Source organism: Delphinus delphis, chromosome 2, assembly GCF_949987515.2.
Source record: "Delphinus delphis chromosome 2, mDelDel1.2, whole genome shotgun sequence".
In the NCBI taxonomy this organism is placed as follows: Eukaryota; Metazoa; Chordata; class Mammalia; order Artiodactyla; family Delphinidae; genus Delphinus; species Delphinus delphis.
Genome location: NC_082684.1, coordinates 84,061,629 through 84,073,420, shown reverse-complemented (window position 1 = coordinate 84,073,420; position 11,792 = coordinate 84,061,629). Strand labels below are relative to the sequence as shown.

Sequence of the window (11,792 nt, the reverse complement as noted above, 5' to 3'; positions counted from 1 at the left end):
CCCGTAGGAAGCAGTGAGATGTGTCCACATTGAGGGCTAATCCTGACAAGGCCCCAGATGAATCATGGCCTCCAGGCTCTGTGCTCCTTGAGCACAGGGCCATTTCCTTCACCCTGGGGTCGCCAGTACCAAGCCCATGGCTCTAAAGGACATTGGTCAATGTTCAATGAATGATAGAGGCTTAGAGCACAATGGTCATCATTTAGGCCAACCTTTGGATCACACAACTCTGTAACTGGTTTCACTTAAATTCATGACCATAAATATCAAGTGAGCCTTCACATTCCCTGGCAGTCTGACAACACATCTTAAATATGTTCAGTCTCTGATGATTTCACACTTTCTTCCAAATGTCCAGCACCCTGATTATCTTGTGGCTTTTGGTTCTCCAGGATCTGTACCTGTTTGTAATCCTCCGTTGTGTGGGTCTTGGTGAAAGGCAAGGAATATAAAAGGGTCAGAGGGTCACTCCCTCACCTACCCCAGGACTTGGGCTCAAGCATATGATCTAGGATTGGCTAATCTGGGGCTTGCAACTAGGACTCTGACTTCTGAGCTAGTGAGACCAAGGCCCACGGCTCTTTAGAGGCTATTCATAGTGGTAGTCATTGCAGGGTAGTCTTCCGCTGGCAGCCCTATAGGAGGAGTTTTCACCAGACCGTTCCAGTCTGTGCTAGTTCCATGGGCATATGAAGATGACTCCCCAGTTTGTAGTTATAACTTTTACCTCTCCGCTGAGCTCCAAACTTGTATATGCACTTGCTTACTTAATGGTTCCACTTGGATATGTAATAGGCATCTCAGATATTACAAGACCAAAATAACTCTTTTCATCTTCTTATAAAACTATTTACTTCTCATGTCTTTCCTATCTTAGTAAATGGCACCACCACCCACCCAATTGCTCAAATTCAAAAACCTATGAGTCACCTCCGATTTCTCTTTTCCTCTTAATGTCCACAGCCAGTTGAGTACGAGTCCTGTTGACTCTACCTTCAAAGTATACACTAACCTGATCGCAAATGTTGGTAGCACCTGGACTTTTGCAATAACTTCTGTGGTAGCCCCCAACCCTTCACCAAGATATCTATGTCGCAATACCTGGAACCTGTGACTATGTTACCTTACATGTTTAAAGGACTTTGTGATTAAATTAAGGATCTTGAGATGGGGAGATTATTCTGGATTATCCAAGAAGGTCCAATATAACCACAAGCTTCTTATAAGAGGGAGGCAGGAGGATCAAAGTCAGTAGTAGGAGATGTGACAATGGAAGCAAGAGGTGGTAATGATGTGAGCAAGGGGTCACGAGCCAAGGAATGCAGGTGGCTTCTAGAAGGACAAGGAAACAGATTTTTCCCCTGAAGCTTGCAGATGGAATGCAGCCCTGCAAACACACTGATTTTAGACTTCTGACCTCCAGACCTGTAAAAGAATAAATTCATGTTGTTTTAAGCCACTACGTTTGTCAGATTTGTTACAGCAGCAATAGGAAGCTAATACAACCCTCTAATTGGTCTCTCCATTTCCTGCCTTGTCTCTACAATGCCTTATCTACACCACAGCCTGAGGATCTTTAAAAAGCTAAATTGGATTGTCACCGTTCTGTTTAAAACTTCCTTACCAAGAAGCTTTTCTTTGTATTTGGAACAAAATCCAAATTTACCAGGGCCATCGGCCCTATGTGACCTGGTCAGTGGATACCTCTCCAAGCTCTCTATACTCCTTCACCCCTCCTTCCACATGCCACCTCCACCCCACCCCCAAGCCTTGTGGACATGGGGCAACTTGTTTCCCTATTGGGGCCCTTGTTCTAGCCATTCCCTGTGTCTGGAACACTCTGTCCCCAGATTTTTGAATGGCTAGTCCCTTTAGCTTTCAGCTCAAAGTTCTCCTCTTGAGAGGGATTTCCCTGACCCCAACCTAAAGTAGTCCCCCTGTCACTCTCATTTGTATCATTCCTGTTTAGTTGTCCACACAGCACTCTTCATCTGAAGCTATACTTACTAGGTTACTGTTTATTTCCTCACTACTCCTTTAACCCAAGTTTCAGGAAACCAGAAACTTGTATCCTGCTGTAGCCCCCTCTCCTTTAACAGTGCCTGGCATAGGCTAAGAGACCCTCAGTGAAAACCCATTGCATGATTTCATGCTTGACTTTTCCAAGACCTAGTGTTCAAGTTGGCTACTGGCAGAGCAGGGCCTACACCCCAGGTCTCCTGACTGAACCCAGAGCTGAAACTGAGACATGGCTCCAGGCCCTCTTGCTAGAGCTGGGGCCACCCAGCCTGGTCAGAGAAGAGGGAGAGTTCAGAGGGAACTCATGGAGAGTTCCCGCCGTGGGAACTTATTACAATGACAGTGGTAATGAAAATAGCAGCTAACGTTATCGAGCACCCTCTATGAGCCAGGAACTGTTTAATGTAAGTTCATTTGCTCTTCACAACCACACAGTGAAATGGATACTATTATTATAGGTTGAGGAAATTGAAGCACGGAATAACAGTACAGCTGAATATACACAACTATAGGTTTCCATCAGATCCCTCCTGTGCTCTCTCACTCTCTCCCACTGCTTGGGTTAGAGTATTTGCTTGTCTGTGAAATCAAGCACAGCCCAAGGGCCTCGGGGTCGTTGCCTTCCCGGGACTGGAGGGGCGCCCCAGAGCGCAGGCGCGGGGCGGGGCGGGGCGGGCGGGCAGAGGGCGGAAGCAGGGATTGGGTGGAAGAGAGCTGAAACCTAATAGCGGAAGTCCCGCCCAGCCCGGGCGAAACTTCCGGTTCCAACGGCTTGGGACTTAATGCTGACGGAGCAGAGCCAGCAGCGCCAGGATGGTGCTGCTGGAAAGTGAGCAGGTATAGCCAGAGCTGGCCGGCTGAGGGACCGATACTGTTTGGGGCTTAGCTCGGGACCTCTGTCTCCTTCTGCGGGAGGGACTGGGACTTGCCGAGGCGGGGGGCGGGGGGTGGGGGTTGGAGTTGCCTAACGGGGCCGGGCTTCTTGTGTTCCAGTTCCTGACGGAGCTGACCAGGCTCTTCCAGAAGTGCCGGTTGTCGGGCAGCGTGTTCATCACCCTGAAGAAGTGTAAGCAGCTGCGGATGCAGCAAGGCCGGAAGGGAGCTGGGAGGCCGAGCGATGCCCCGGCCCGGGTGCCCAGTGACTGGGAGCCACAGGCAGAGTCTGTCTGCCGCGCGTCCCCGCCTTCCCATACCTTCCTCCACCTGGTACTGGCACATTCAGGGCTGAGGGGCCGGAGAGTATTGGGGATTGTGGCTGGTGCGGCCCCCAGCACTTAGCCACCTAAGTCAATTCCGGTTCCAGTGGGCCCCAAGCATGTCAGGTCTCGTATTTTTGTCAAGGATCCCAAACCGCGCCATGATTAGTGAGATTTAGTCTGCTTTGATATTACAGTGTTCCCATCGTGGAAGTGGCAGGTAGGTTCCCAAAGTGTGGGCAAGGCGTCTGTAATAGCAGATAATGTGGTTAACAGAACTAGACCAGTGGAGGTGGGTTAGGTATCCTCTTGGAATCGTTCTCCTACGTTTTAACTCATCGTCTACCTGTTGACCACGTCTGTGGCTGTGTTCACCAGGATGTATTTTTCATGCAGATGATGGTCGAACTAAACCCATTCCAAGAAAGGGTTCTGTGGAGGGCTTTGAGCCCTCAGACAACAAGTGTCTGTTAAGAGCTACTGATGGGAAAAAGAAGATCAGCACTGTGGTGAGTTCGATTCCTAATACTCCTCATTTTGGAGTTTAAAGCCTTGAATTTAACTTGAGGGGTGTATCTGAACCAGTTTTTTTTTTTTTTTAAAGTTATTAAATAAAGCCTAGTGTGTAGCTCCCCAGCTGTTTTGGGATCAGGGTCTTCTTTTATTACCTTAGTAATAGAAAACCCAAAAGCAAAATTAAAACGAAGAAGGTAGAAGCCAAACACTTGTTAGAAATACAGTTAACATATTGGTCCTTACTCAGAGTAGCACTGTTAAGGAGCAGTTGGCATATTTGATTCCTTATTCCTTTACTGTGCTGGGCCTTCGGTGAACAGCTGCTTGGTATCAGATGCTTTTACTTTTAAGCTGATTGTTCATTTATCTTTGTGGTTCATGTACCAAACATGTATTATATTAGGCTTTGTATTTGAGAGCATATGATTTAGTCAAGAGTCCTAGTATTATTCCCTTTCAAAGTGGAGGTTGAATATGGCAAAACAAGAGACTGCTTGGATTCCAAATGAATACTTTATTTTGCTGGGGCAGAACCAGACCTGCCCTCTAATCACATCAGCATAGGATATTCATGATAATGTATGCCATAATTAGTTGATGTCTCCCATTACCAGTTATCTTGAGAAGACTTTTACAGTAAAGCAAGCTTATGTGGCTTTTAAAAATAAAGTTGGGTGTCATGAAATACAGAAAACTAAGGAGTCTTCAGAGGTAGAATTTCTTTTGTTGTGGTAGCTTGCGTTTTGCTTAAATGGGCCTGAATTAATGGTAGGTTTAAAATAAGATGGGGAGGGAGTAATTTAAAAGTATCTTGCACAAAAGATTAAGTCCTTTGATGTCTCTCAGAACCCTGAGAGAAAGTCAGTGCCATGTGTGTAAGAGATTTCAACAGAGGCAAGAGGCATAGCTTCTTAAGGAGCCCACTTCTGCCTCTTTCCCATCTTGGTACAATTCTTAAAGTGCAGAGCTTCTTTGCTTGTTCCTCAGGCAGAGGAAAGTGGAGTAGAAAAATAGCTTTTAGTGTATTATGACCCCTGCAATTGGGAAGAAATATTTTTAAAGATTAGGGTGTTGTCTTCCCGAGGCTTTTGAGTTGTTATTGGGTGAGGCAGATGATTCCTATGTGGATAACAGGGGTGACCTTTTCCTTATTCTTTTCCAGGTGAGCTCCAAAGAAGTGAATAAGTTTCAGATGGTGAGTGTGTGGTGTTCTCTGTGTCTCGTTTCTCAGGGCAAGAGTCAGCATAATAATTAACACTGGCTTAAGATTGCTATTTAGGTTCACTGCTCTCCTGTGATGTTTTACCAGTAGTTTACAAGTAAAAGCTGCCAGGCTGTGAATTCTACTTTCAACGCTGGTATTGTCTTTTTTAGATAGATTTTGTTGTCATAGGCTTTAGATATGCTCTATGTATAGTATAGCTGAATAAGAAGTTGCCTGTAGTTTTCCATGTTTGCTTAAAAAAAAGTAAAAAACATGCAACTCACTAGTGGGTGTTGCAGAAGCTGCTATAATGTGAGGGTGTTTTCCTTACACCATTTTCCTTAGGATACAAGTATCCCCGTGGTATTATATGCTTTATCAGATAGGCTTTCTGATTTTGGCTACCCTAAATCTATTATGGAAGCACAGCAGATGCTCCACCAATTTGCAACTCTTCCCACTAAGGTCATGCTCTGTGTCTTTTAGGCTTATTCAAACCTATTGAGAGCTAACATGGATGGGCTGAAGAAGAGGGACAAAAAGAGCAAGAGTAAGAAGAGCAAAGCAGCACAGTGAAGGGCACCAGGTTTCCTGCTTTCACCAGTTAACCACTGAATTGCTATTTTTCCTTTGGTTTTTACTTTTGGCCACAAAGCTGGGTTTCTGATTCCTCTACAATAACTGTTTTCATGTGAGATTAGGGTCATTTTTGGATGGAAGAAGGGCTGCAGTGTTTACAGGGTAGTTACAAGAAGCCAGTTTATTTTATATCTGGCTAAGTGGTCTGTGTTGTATGGTTGTATGTTTCTGGATAATAGTTTACAGTCTCTGTAGCCGTCTGTGAAGAGCACTGTATCATTAAACCTGTATTTATCAGTACTGACCATCTTTTATTCCTTTTCCCATCCCATAAAAAGTTTCTGGCAATAGCTTCTCATTCTGGAATGACTGATTATGAATAGGCTTTAGGCCCTGTCTTATGCGTTACTGGAATTGAAACCTGACAATTTTATAAAAAGTTGTGTTATTTCATGGGTATTTTTCTCAACTTGGCTGTATAATTTTTTTTTTTTTTTCTTGCGGTACGCGGGCCTCTCACTGTTGTGGACTCTCCCATTGCGGAGCACAGGCTCCGGACGTGCAGGCTCAGCGGCCATGGCCCACGGGCCCAGCCGCTCTGCGGCATGTGGGATCTTCCTGGACCGGGGCACGAACCCGTGTCCCCTGCATCGGCAGGCGGACTCTCAACCACTGCGCCACCAGGGAAGCCCCTTGGCTGTATAATTTTATCATCATAGTTCCTTTAGCAAATTTGAATGAGTTCTCATAGCCAAATGAGAGTTTGCTTAACCAAACTAAGGATAAGCCTATTACAAAATCATCAAGAATAAAGATTCCAAGTTAATGATGATATTTGATTTCTTTATGCCCTTTATTTTGGACATTTTCATGTGCTCGGTATATAGGGCTGAGAAGAACAAGGCTGTTTTCTTGTGTTCTAGCTCCACAAAACCTTTAGTGCTAATAGATTTGCAATTAAAAAGCAATAGATATATGAAAACATTTATTATATTCAAAAGATAAATTTATAATATATTACACATGAAAAACCTACAAAGCTCAACTCCGTAGGACAGCTTCTTAGAACGTAAAGCTAATTTAAAACAATGAATGTACAACATTTTATAGTATAAGCTCCTGTCTGTTTGAACAATGTAATGCTCGTTCGTTCTTTAGGATTAAAATAAGATTCTGTAGTAGTCATCTCTGTAGCTATACAGGAACAGCACAGACACCCTGCAAAAGAAGGGAGAAGACAGGATCAGTATAATGGTAGAGAACAGAGTTGATAAATTATTTTTAGAACACTTAACTGTAGGAGTTTTGCGTAATCAACAATGTGGAAGGCCAGTCACTAAAAACATTACATAAGTTTTAGAGAAGCTATGACTGGCAAGGGTCCACAGTATAAGGGTCTACACAAGGAGCCCACCATTCACCTCACAGGCTTTGTTGTTTCCTTTTAAGTGGATGATAACATGAACAACTGGCAAGGGGATATAAAACAAAGTAGTCACACTTGTTTTCGTTCATTTAAATGTTCCTAGGAGTTACCTGGGTGATTAAAAATTATAACTGGTGCAGAAAAAGCATTTGAAAAGACTCATACCCATTCATAATTGTAAAAAAATAAAACAGAAAAACATCCTTCAGAAAATGAGTAATTAAAAAAAATTATAACTGGGATAGCTGCTACTGGGACCACTACGTTTTGTTATTGACAGGATCATGACTGTGATTCCCAGTCCTGATTACCAGTTGCAGTTCCAATGTAGCAACTTATTAGCCATCTAACCTCAACATGACATTAAGGTATTTGTCACTTTAAAACCCCTCCTTGGGAAAAATACCCCAAAAAACAAAAAAACCCTCTTTGAGTTTAACCCATGTTGAAATCTGCAATGCCTAAGTAATAACTTACTTTTTTTCTACTTTGATGTTATAAATTTCATCACAGACTAATTTGAGGTATCTTTGCTTTGGCAGGCGTGACAGCAGCTGCTTCACAGTTGTGTTAAATGCCTGTTCATCAGCATCCCACTAGGAAAAAAATAGATAAGACTTAACAACAGATACTAGGGTTTATTAAAACTGGTTTTTTCTGGGTCACTGATGAAATGTCAATGCCATGCCCCCCTTTAAGTGTACTGAAAAGATCAGTTAGAGGGAGAGAGAACTATGGGGAGACTGCTAGGGTTCTTCCTTTGAAGCATTGAGTTTCTTTACAAGACCAGTTTACTAGATCCTGACTAACAGTGCTGCAGCCCCAGTGTGCTCATGTGACTTTATACCAGTTATTTCTGCCAACTGTTGACTTTCTGTGAAATGGAGATACCACCTCTGATATATACCCATTTGAGTGTCTCATAAAGCAGTAAGTTCCCAGTATATGCTTATTTACCAGACAACAGAATACTAGTGGGGAGGGGAAACAGGGAAGGGGGAAGTCAGCTTATAAAAGAAGCTACAAGGATATATTGTACAGCACAGGGAATATAGCCAATATTTTATATAAATGGAGAATAACCTTTAAAAAAAAAAAACCAAAACGTAGTATGAGATGTTAGCTCTGGGGCAAAGTTCATTTTTCATCTAACTTAATCTGTGACTAAACACTCTGGATAGACAAAAGCATTCTTTGGTATGACGTTGCAAAAATCACCTGTAGTTATTCTTACAGTTGAACATTCTAATAGCAAAGCTAAGTATTTACATTTTTTTAAAGTTCAATTAGGCTATTCGATAATAAGGGTATGTACCTGTTATAAAAAAAAAAAGCATATGAAAAAGGACCTAAATTGAATTTTTACGAAAAGATCTTCCATGTAGTTCTAGTTCTGCAAATGAGCTTCCCTAGTTGGAATGAAGGTTTATAGAAGTGGCATAGTATAGTGGGTAAGAACATAGATTCCACTAGTCTGCCTAAGTTCATATCCTGGCTCTGCAACTTCCTAGTGAGGTGAATTTGAGTAAGATATCTAACCTGTCTGCCTCCCATTCTCCATAAAACGTACAATGATTCCATTTATCTGTAAAATGGGGATCTGTAAGAAGGTAACATATGTATCTCTTGGGGTTGTTGTGATTAAATGAGTTAATATTTGTAAAGTGCTTAGAACAAGGCCTGCCACAGCCTGACACACAGTAAAAGCACTAGGCGTTTGTTAAAATCATCTCTGAAATTTAAAAGAAAGTCACTAGAAAAGTGTGAGTCCCTCAAAATTTGATTTAGTAATACATATGTCACATAAAAGGAACAATGTTACCAAATTCCTGGAACTGCCAGAAAAATACCTAATATCACTAAGAAAATAATGCCATTTTCAACTTTCTTTTGGCAAATCAACAGCTTCGGGATTTTAAAGGCCATAATGCAGAAGAGTTCATCTTGCTTACCTCTAATGATAGAAACTGTAAGATTGTTTCTTTGGGTAGATCCACCTGTTGATACACAAAAATGTACATCATGTCAGGGAACCTAGGCAGCACATACTGACTTGTGCCTATGGTGTCACTTTGGATGGAGCAACGTGAAGGGGATGCTCCCGTGCTTATTGAACTGGACAGTGATGCGATCTCAGCACTGGTGAGCTAATACTCCCAGGCCCCACACATCACACCCCAAAGGTTTGACACTGCTATCTGCAGAGGCCTGAAACATTTAGAAAATGTTCAGTCCCCTTCCCCCCAATCTTTCAGAGGAAGAAACTAGGAGAAACGGGCCTGCATCCCAGTGCTGCTAACACTGAGCAAAAAAAAAAAGCCCTGACCTCCGAGGAAACTACTTGGACAGTATGGACAAAAGCCATCCTCAGAAAGTTAAAGAAAGTGACTTACAGCCAAAATCTCAATTTCACTGCTTTTCTGATGCAAGTTAGCAAGGGAGGTCTGAAGTCGGGTTTGTACCTAAGAAGAAGAGAGCATGTTAGAATTCAGAACCTGTCAAACCAAGCCATCTTTCTTGCCATTTCATTTCTTATTCTAGGAAACAATCACAGGTGACAAACCCAAGCCTAGAAGGGATCCCAAATATTATATAAGGACTTGCTCTTAATCCACCTCAGTAAGATGAGTGTCTAGCCTATTATAATCTCAGGGGAAATGAGATTTTTATAGCCTATCTTGATCATTTGTTTACTAATCCACCTAGCTGCTTATTTCTTTATAATTTTGAAATGAACCTAATAAAAGCTCAGTACTGTAAAATAGTGCATGTGGAAGCGGGGAGATTTTAGTATTAAGCTAAGTTTAGAAAAAGGGGACAGTGACAGCAATGAGAACATGGAACTGAAATATGGCAGAAAGATACGAAAAACAAGTCTCTACCCAACATCCTGAGAAACAGCCAGGAAAGCTCACAAAATGAGGTAACTCGATCTTCTGTATTTCAATCTAATTACATTCCTAAATAATGACTGCTCTCCTCAAACCTTCTTCCCAAATGAGGCCAGTGTCCCACCTGTGCTCATTAGCCTTGTCCTGCACTTCCCTTCCCACTGTCCCTCCCATTTGGAACACTCTCATCTTCCCTCTCTGCCTATTTAAATCCTTCAGGGATCACCTCCACGAAGCCTGTCTTGATCATCCGTGCAGACACTGATCTTCGTCTCTCCCCCACGTCTGTAGCACACTCTAACACTCATTCAGTGTACTTATTAATTCAGCATCCTATTACTGATCTCCTTCTATTTTCCAACTATATAATGCATATGCTTCGGAGGTTATAAACTCTTCAAGGACTGGGGCCCCGTCACGTCTTTTCTATTTTACCTGGCACTTAGCACAGAATCAGGCAAAGAGCAGATATCAAAAACATGTATGCAGTGAGAAACCTGCCCCAAGTCTTGCAGTAGATCTCTTCTGCTTTGTTATTTACAACAAAACCAAACAAACCCCATCTGCTGTTAGAGCCGGATCAGAAAGTTTTTGTTTGGATCCAGTAATTCTGACAACAGCTGCATCTAGGTGCCCACAGTGTACACTGACGCCTCTTTGGAGGACAAATGGGGCAGAATCCTGGCACCAGAGGTGCTCTGTGTTGATGGAATTTTCAGAAGTCACCAAGTTCAGGAAGTGGAAAGAAAAACATTTCCAGGAAACTGTTTCTTTTCCTCTCCTGTTCTCTTCCTCCTCTGTAGCTCACAGAAAGCCAAGGAAACTCTGACCACATACCTGAGTTTCATACCGCCTCCTAGTGCTGGCTGACAGCTTCTCTGGGGCTACCACGCTCACAATGGGAAAAACTGTTGCTCCATGGATTTCAAACAAACCTGAAACAGACAGTTTTAGCGTTATGGCCTCATCTGGTCCCACTTTCTATAACACACCACAGAGATGGCGGAGACGATTAGAATCCACTCGGGAGTGATTCTATGGACTGGATTGTGTCTGAGCTTTGTGTTCTATCTCTGCAACTGCCTGCACTTGACCAGAAGGAGTCCAGAACCCCACCCAACCCCCAGAAGTTCTGACACTTCTGTCAAGATCACCAGCCTTCTTTCCTCAGGTGGGAGGTGACAAAGGCATAGAGAGGCAGTATGAGCCAAACCTCATGAACCTAAGAAAAAAATCAAACAGTATTTCCCAAACTCTAATACTTCTTTAAATTCCTCAAAGCATTTGAAATCTGATGGTGGCACAAAATCTGCTAACAGAAATGAACCCAGAAGACCCAATTCTGTTAAAAGCCAAGTATGTCTTCTCGTGGACTTCACTGGGACATTTTTCAGTCAGGCTGACAGATGTGGTGAAACTAAAGGCGTAACTATCACCACTGTTCCCTCTTGGCTTTCATGAAAACAAATGTATAGTGTCTTTCTCCAAGGCATTTCAAAATGCTTTTCTTCAATCTTCCATATGGGGAAAACGTATCTACATTTGACCTATATAATAAACTGAATCAAAGGAAGATTAAACCACTTGTAAAAATAAGACAGAGATATATCAGGACCAAAAGAGTCACCAAACTCCCAGTGGTTTTATCATTTTCTAGAATGTGGGTTTCAAAGGGATAAATTCCATTTGGTATAACTGTGTATATGTTACTTTAAGAGTACATTTCTGATGCAGTGAGTTAGCCACAGTCATAAGTATTTAGAGCAAACACACACATACATACACACACACACACACACACACACACACACAGCATTATTATGTTTAGGTTACAATTAGTAATTATACCTGAAGCATTAGAAAATGACCCCTTCAGATTTTGTACTGCAAGATTATCGGAAGCTTCTCTAAAAACAAGCAAACAAAAACAGTTAGAATAAACAGTCATTAAGACAAAACGC

At 42.4% G+C, this 11,792-nt stretch overlaps 2 protein-coding genes across 2 annotated transcripts in view; one reads left to right on the top strand and one right to left on the bottom strand.

The window, feature by feature from the left end:
* Window positions 1-2,748: 2,748 nt before the first annotated feature.
* Window positions 2,749-6,346, top strand: SRP14 (signal recognition particle 14). Its single transcript, XM_060004981.1, has 5 exons — window positions 2,749-2,856; window positions 3,013-3,085; window positions 3,612-3,724; window positions 4,894-4,926; window positions 5,422-6,346. The coding sequence occupies exons 1-5, from the start codon at window positions 2,833-2,835 to the stop codon at window positions 5,509-5,511; spliced, it is 333 nt and encodes a 110-aa protein (XP_059860964.1). The 5' UTR covers window positions 2,749-2,832; the 3' UTR covers window positions 5,512-6,346.
* A 104-nt stretch (window positions 6,347-6,450) lies between these two features.
* The window catches only part of EIF2AK4 (eukaryotic translation initiation factor 2 alpha kinase 4), a 114,375-nt gene continuing 109,033 nt past the window's right edge, over window positions 6,451-11,792 (bottom strand). The window contains exons 34-39 of the mRNA XM_060004978.1: window positions 11,680-11,738; window positions 10,669-10,766; window positions 9,334-9,402; window positions 8,893-8,937; window positions 7,418-7,536; window positions 6,451-6,732 (exon numbers count right to left, since the gene is read on the bottom strand). Coding sequence (XP_059860961.1) covers window positions 6,675-6,732; window positions 7,418-7,536; window positions 8,893-8,937; window positions 9,334-9,402; window positions 10,669-10,766; window positions 11,680-11,738 — 448 coding nt within the window. The 3' untranslated portion in view covers window positions 6,451-6,674. The remainder of the gene's footprint in view (window positions 6,733-7,417; window positions 7,537-8,892; window positions 8,938-9,333; window positions 9,403-10,668; window positions 10,767-11,679; window positions 11,739-11,792) is intronic.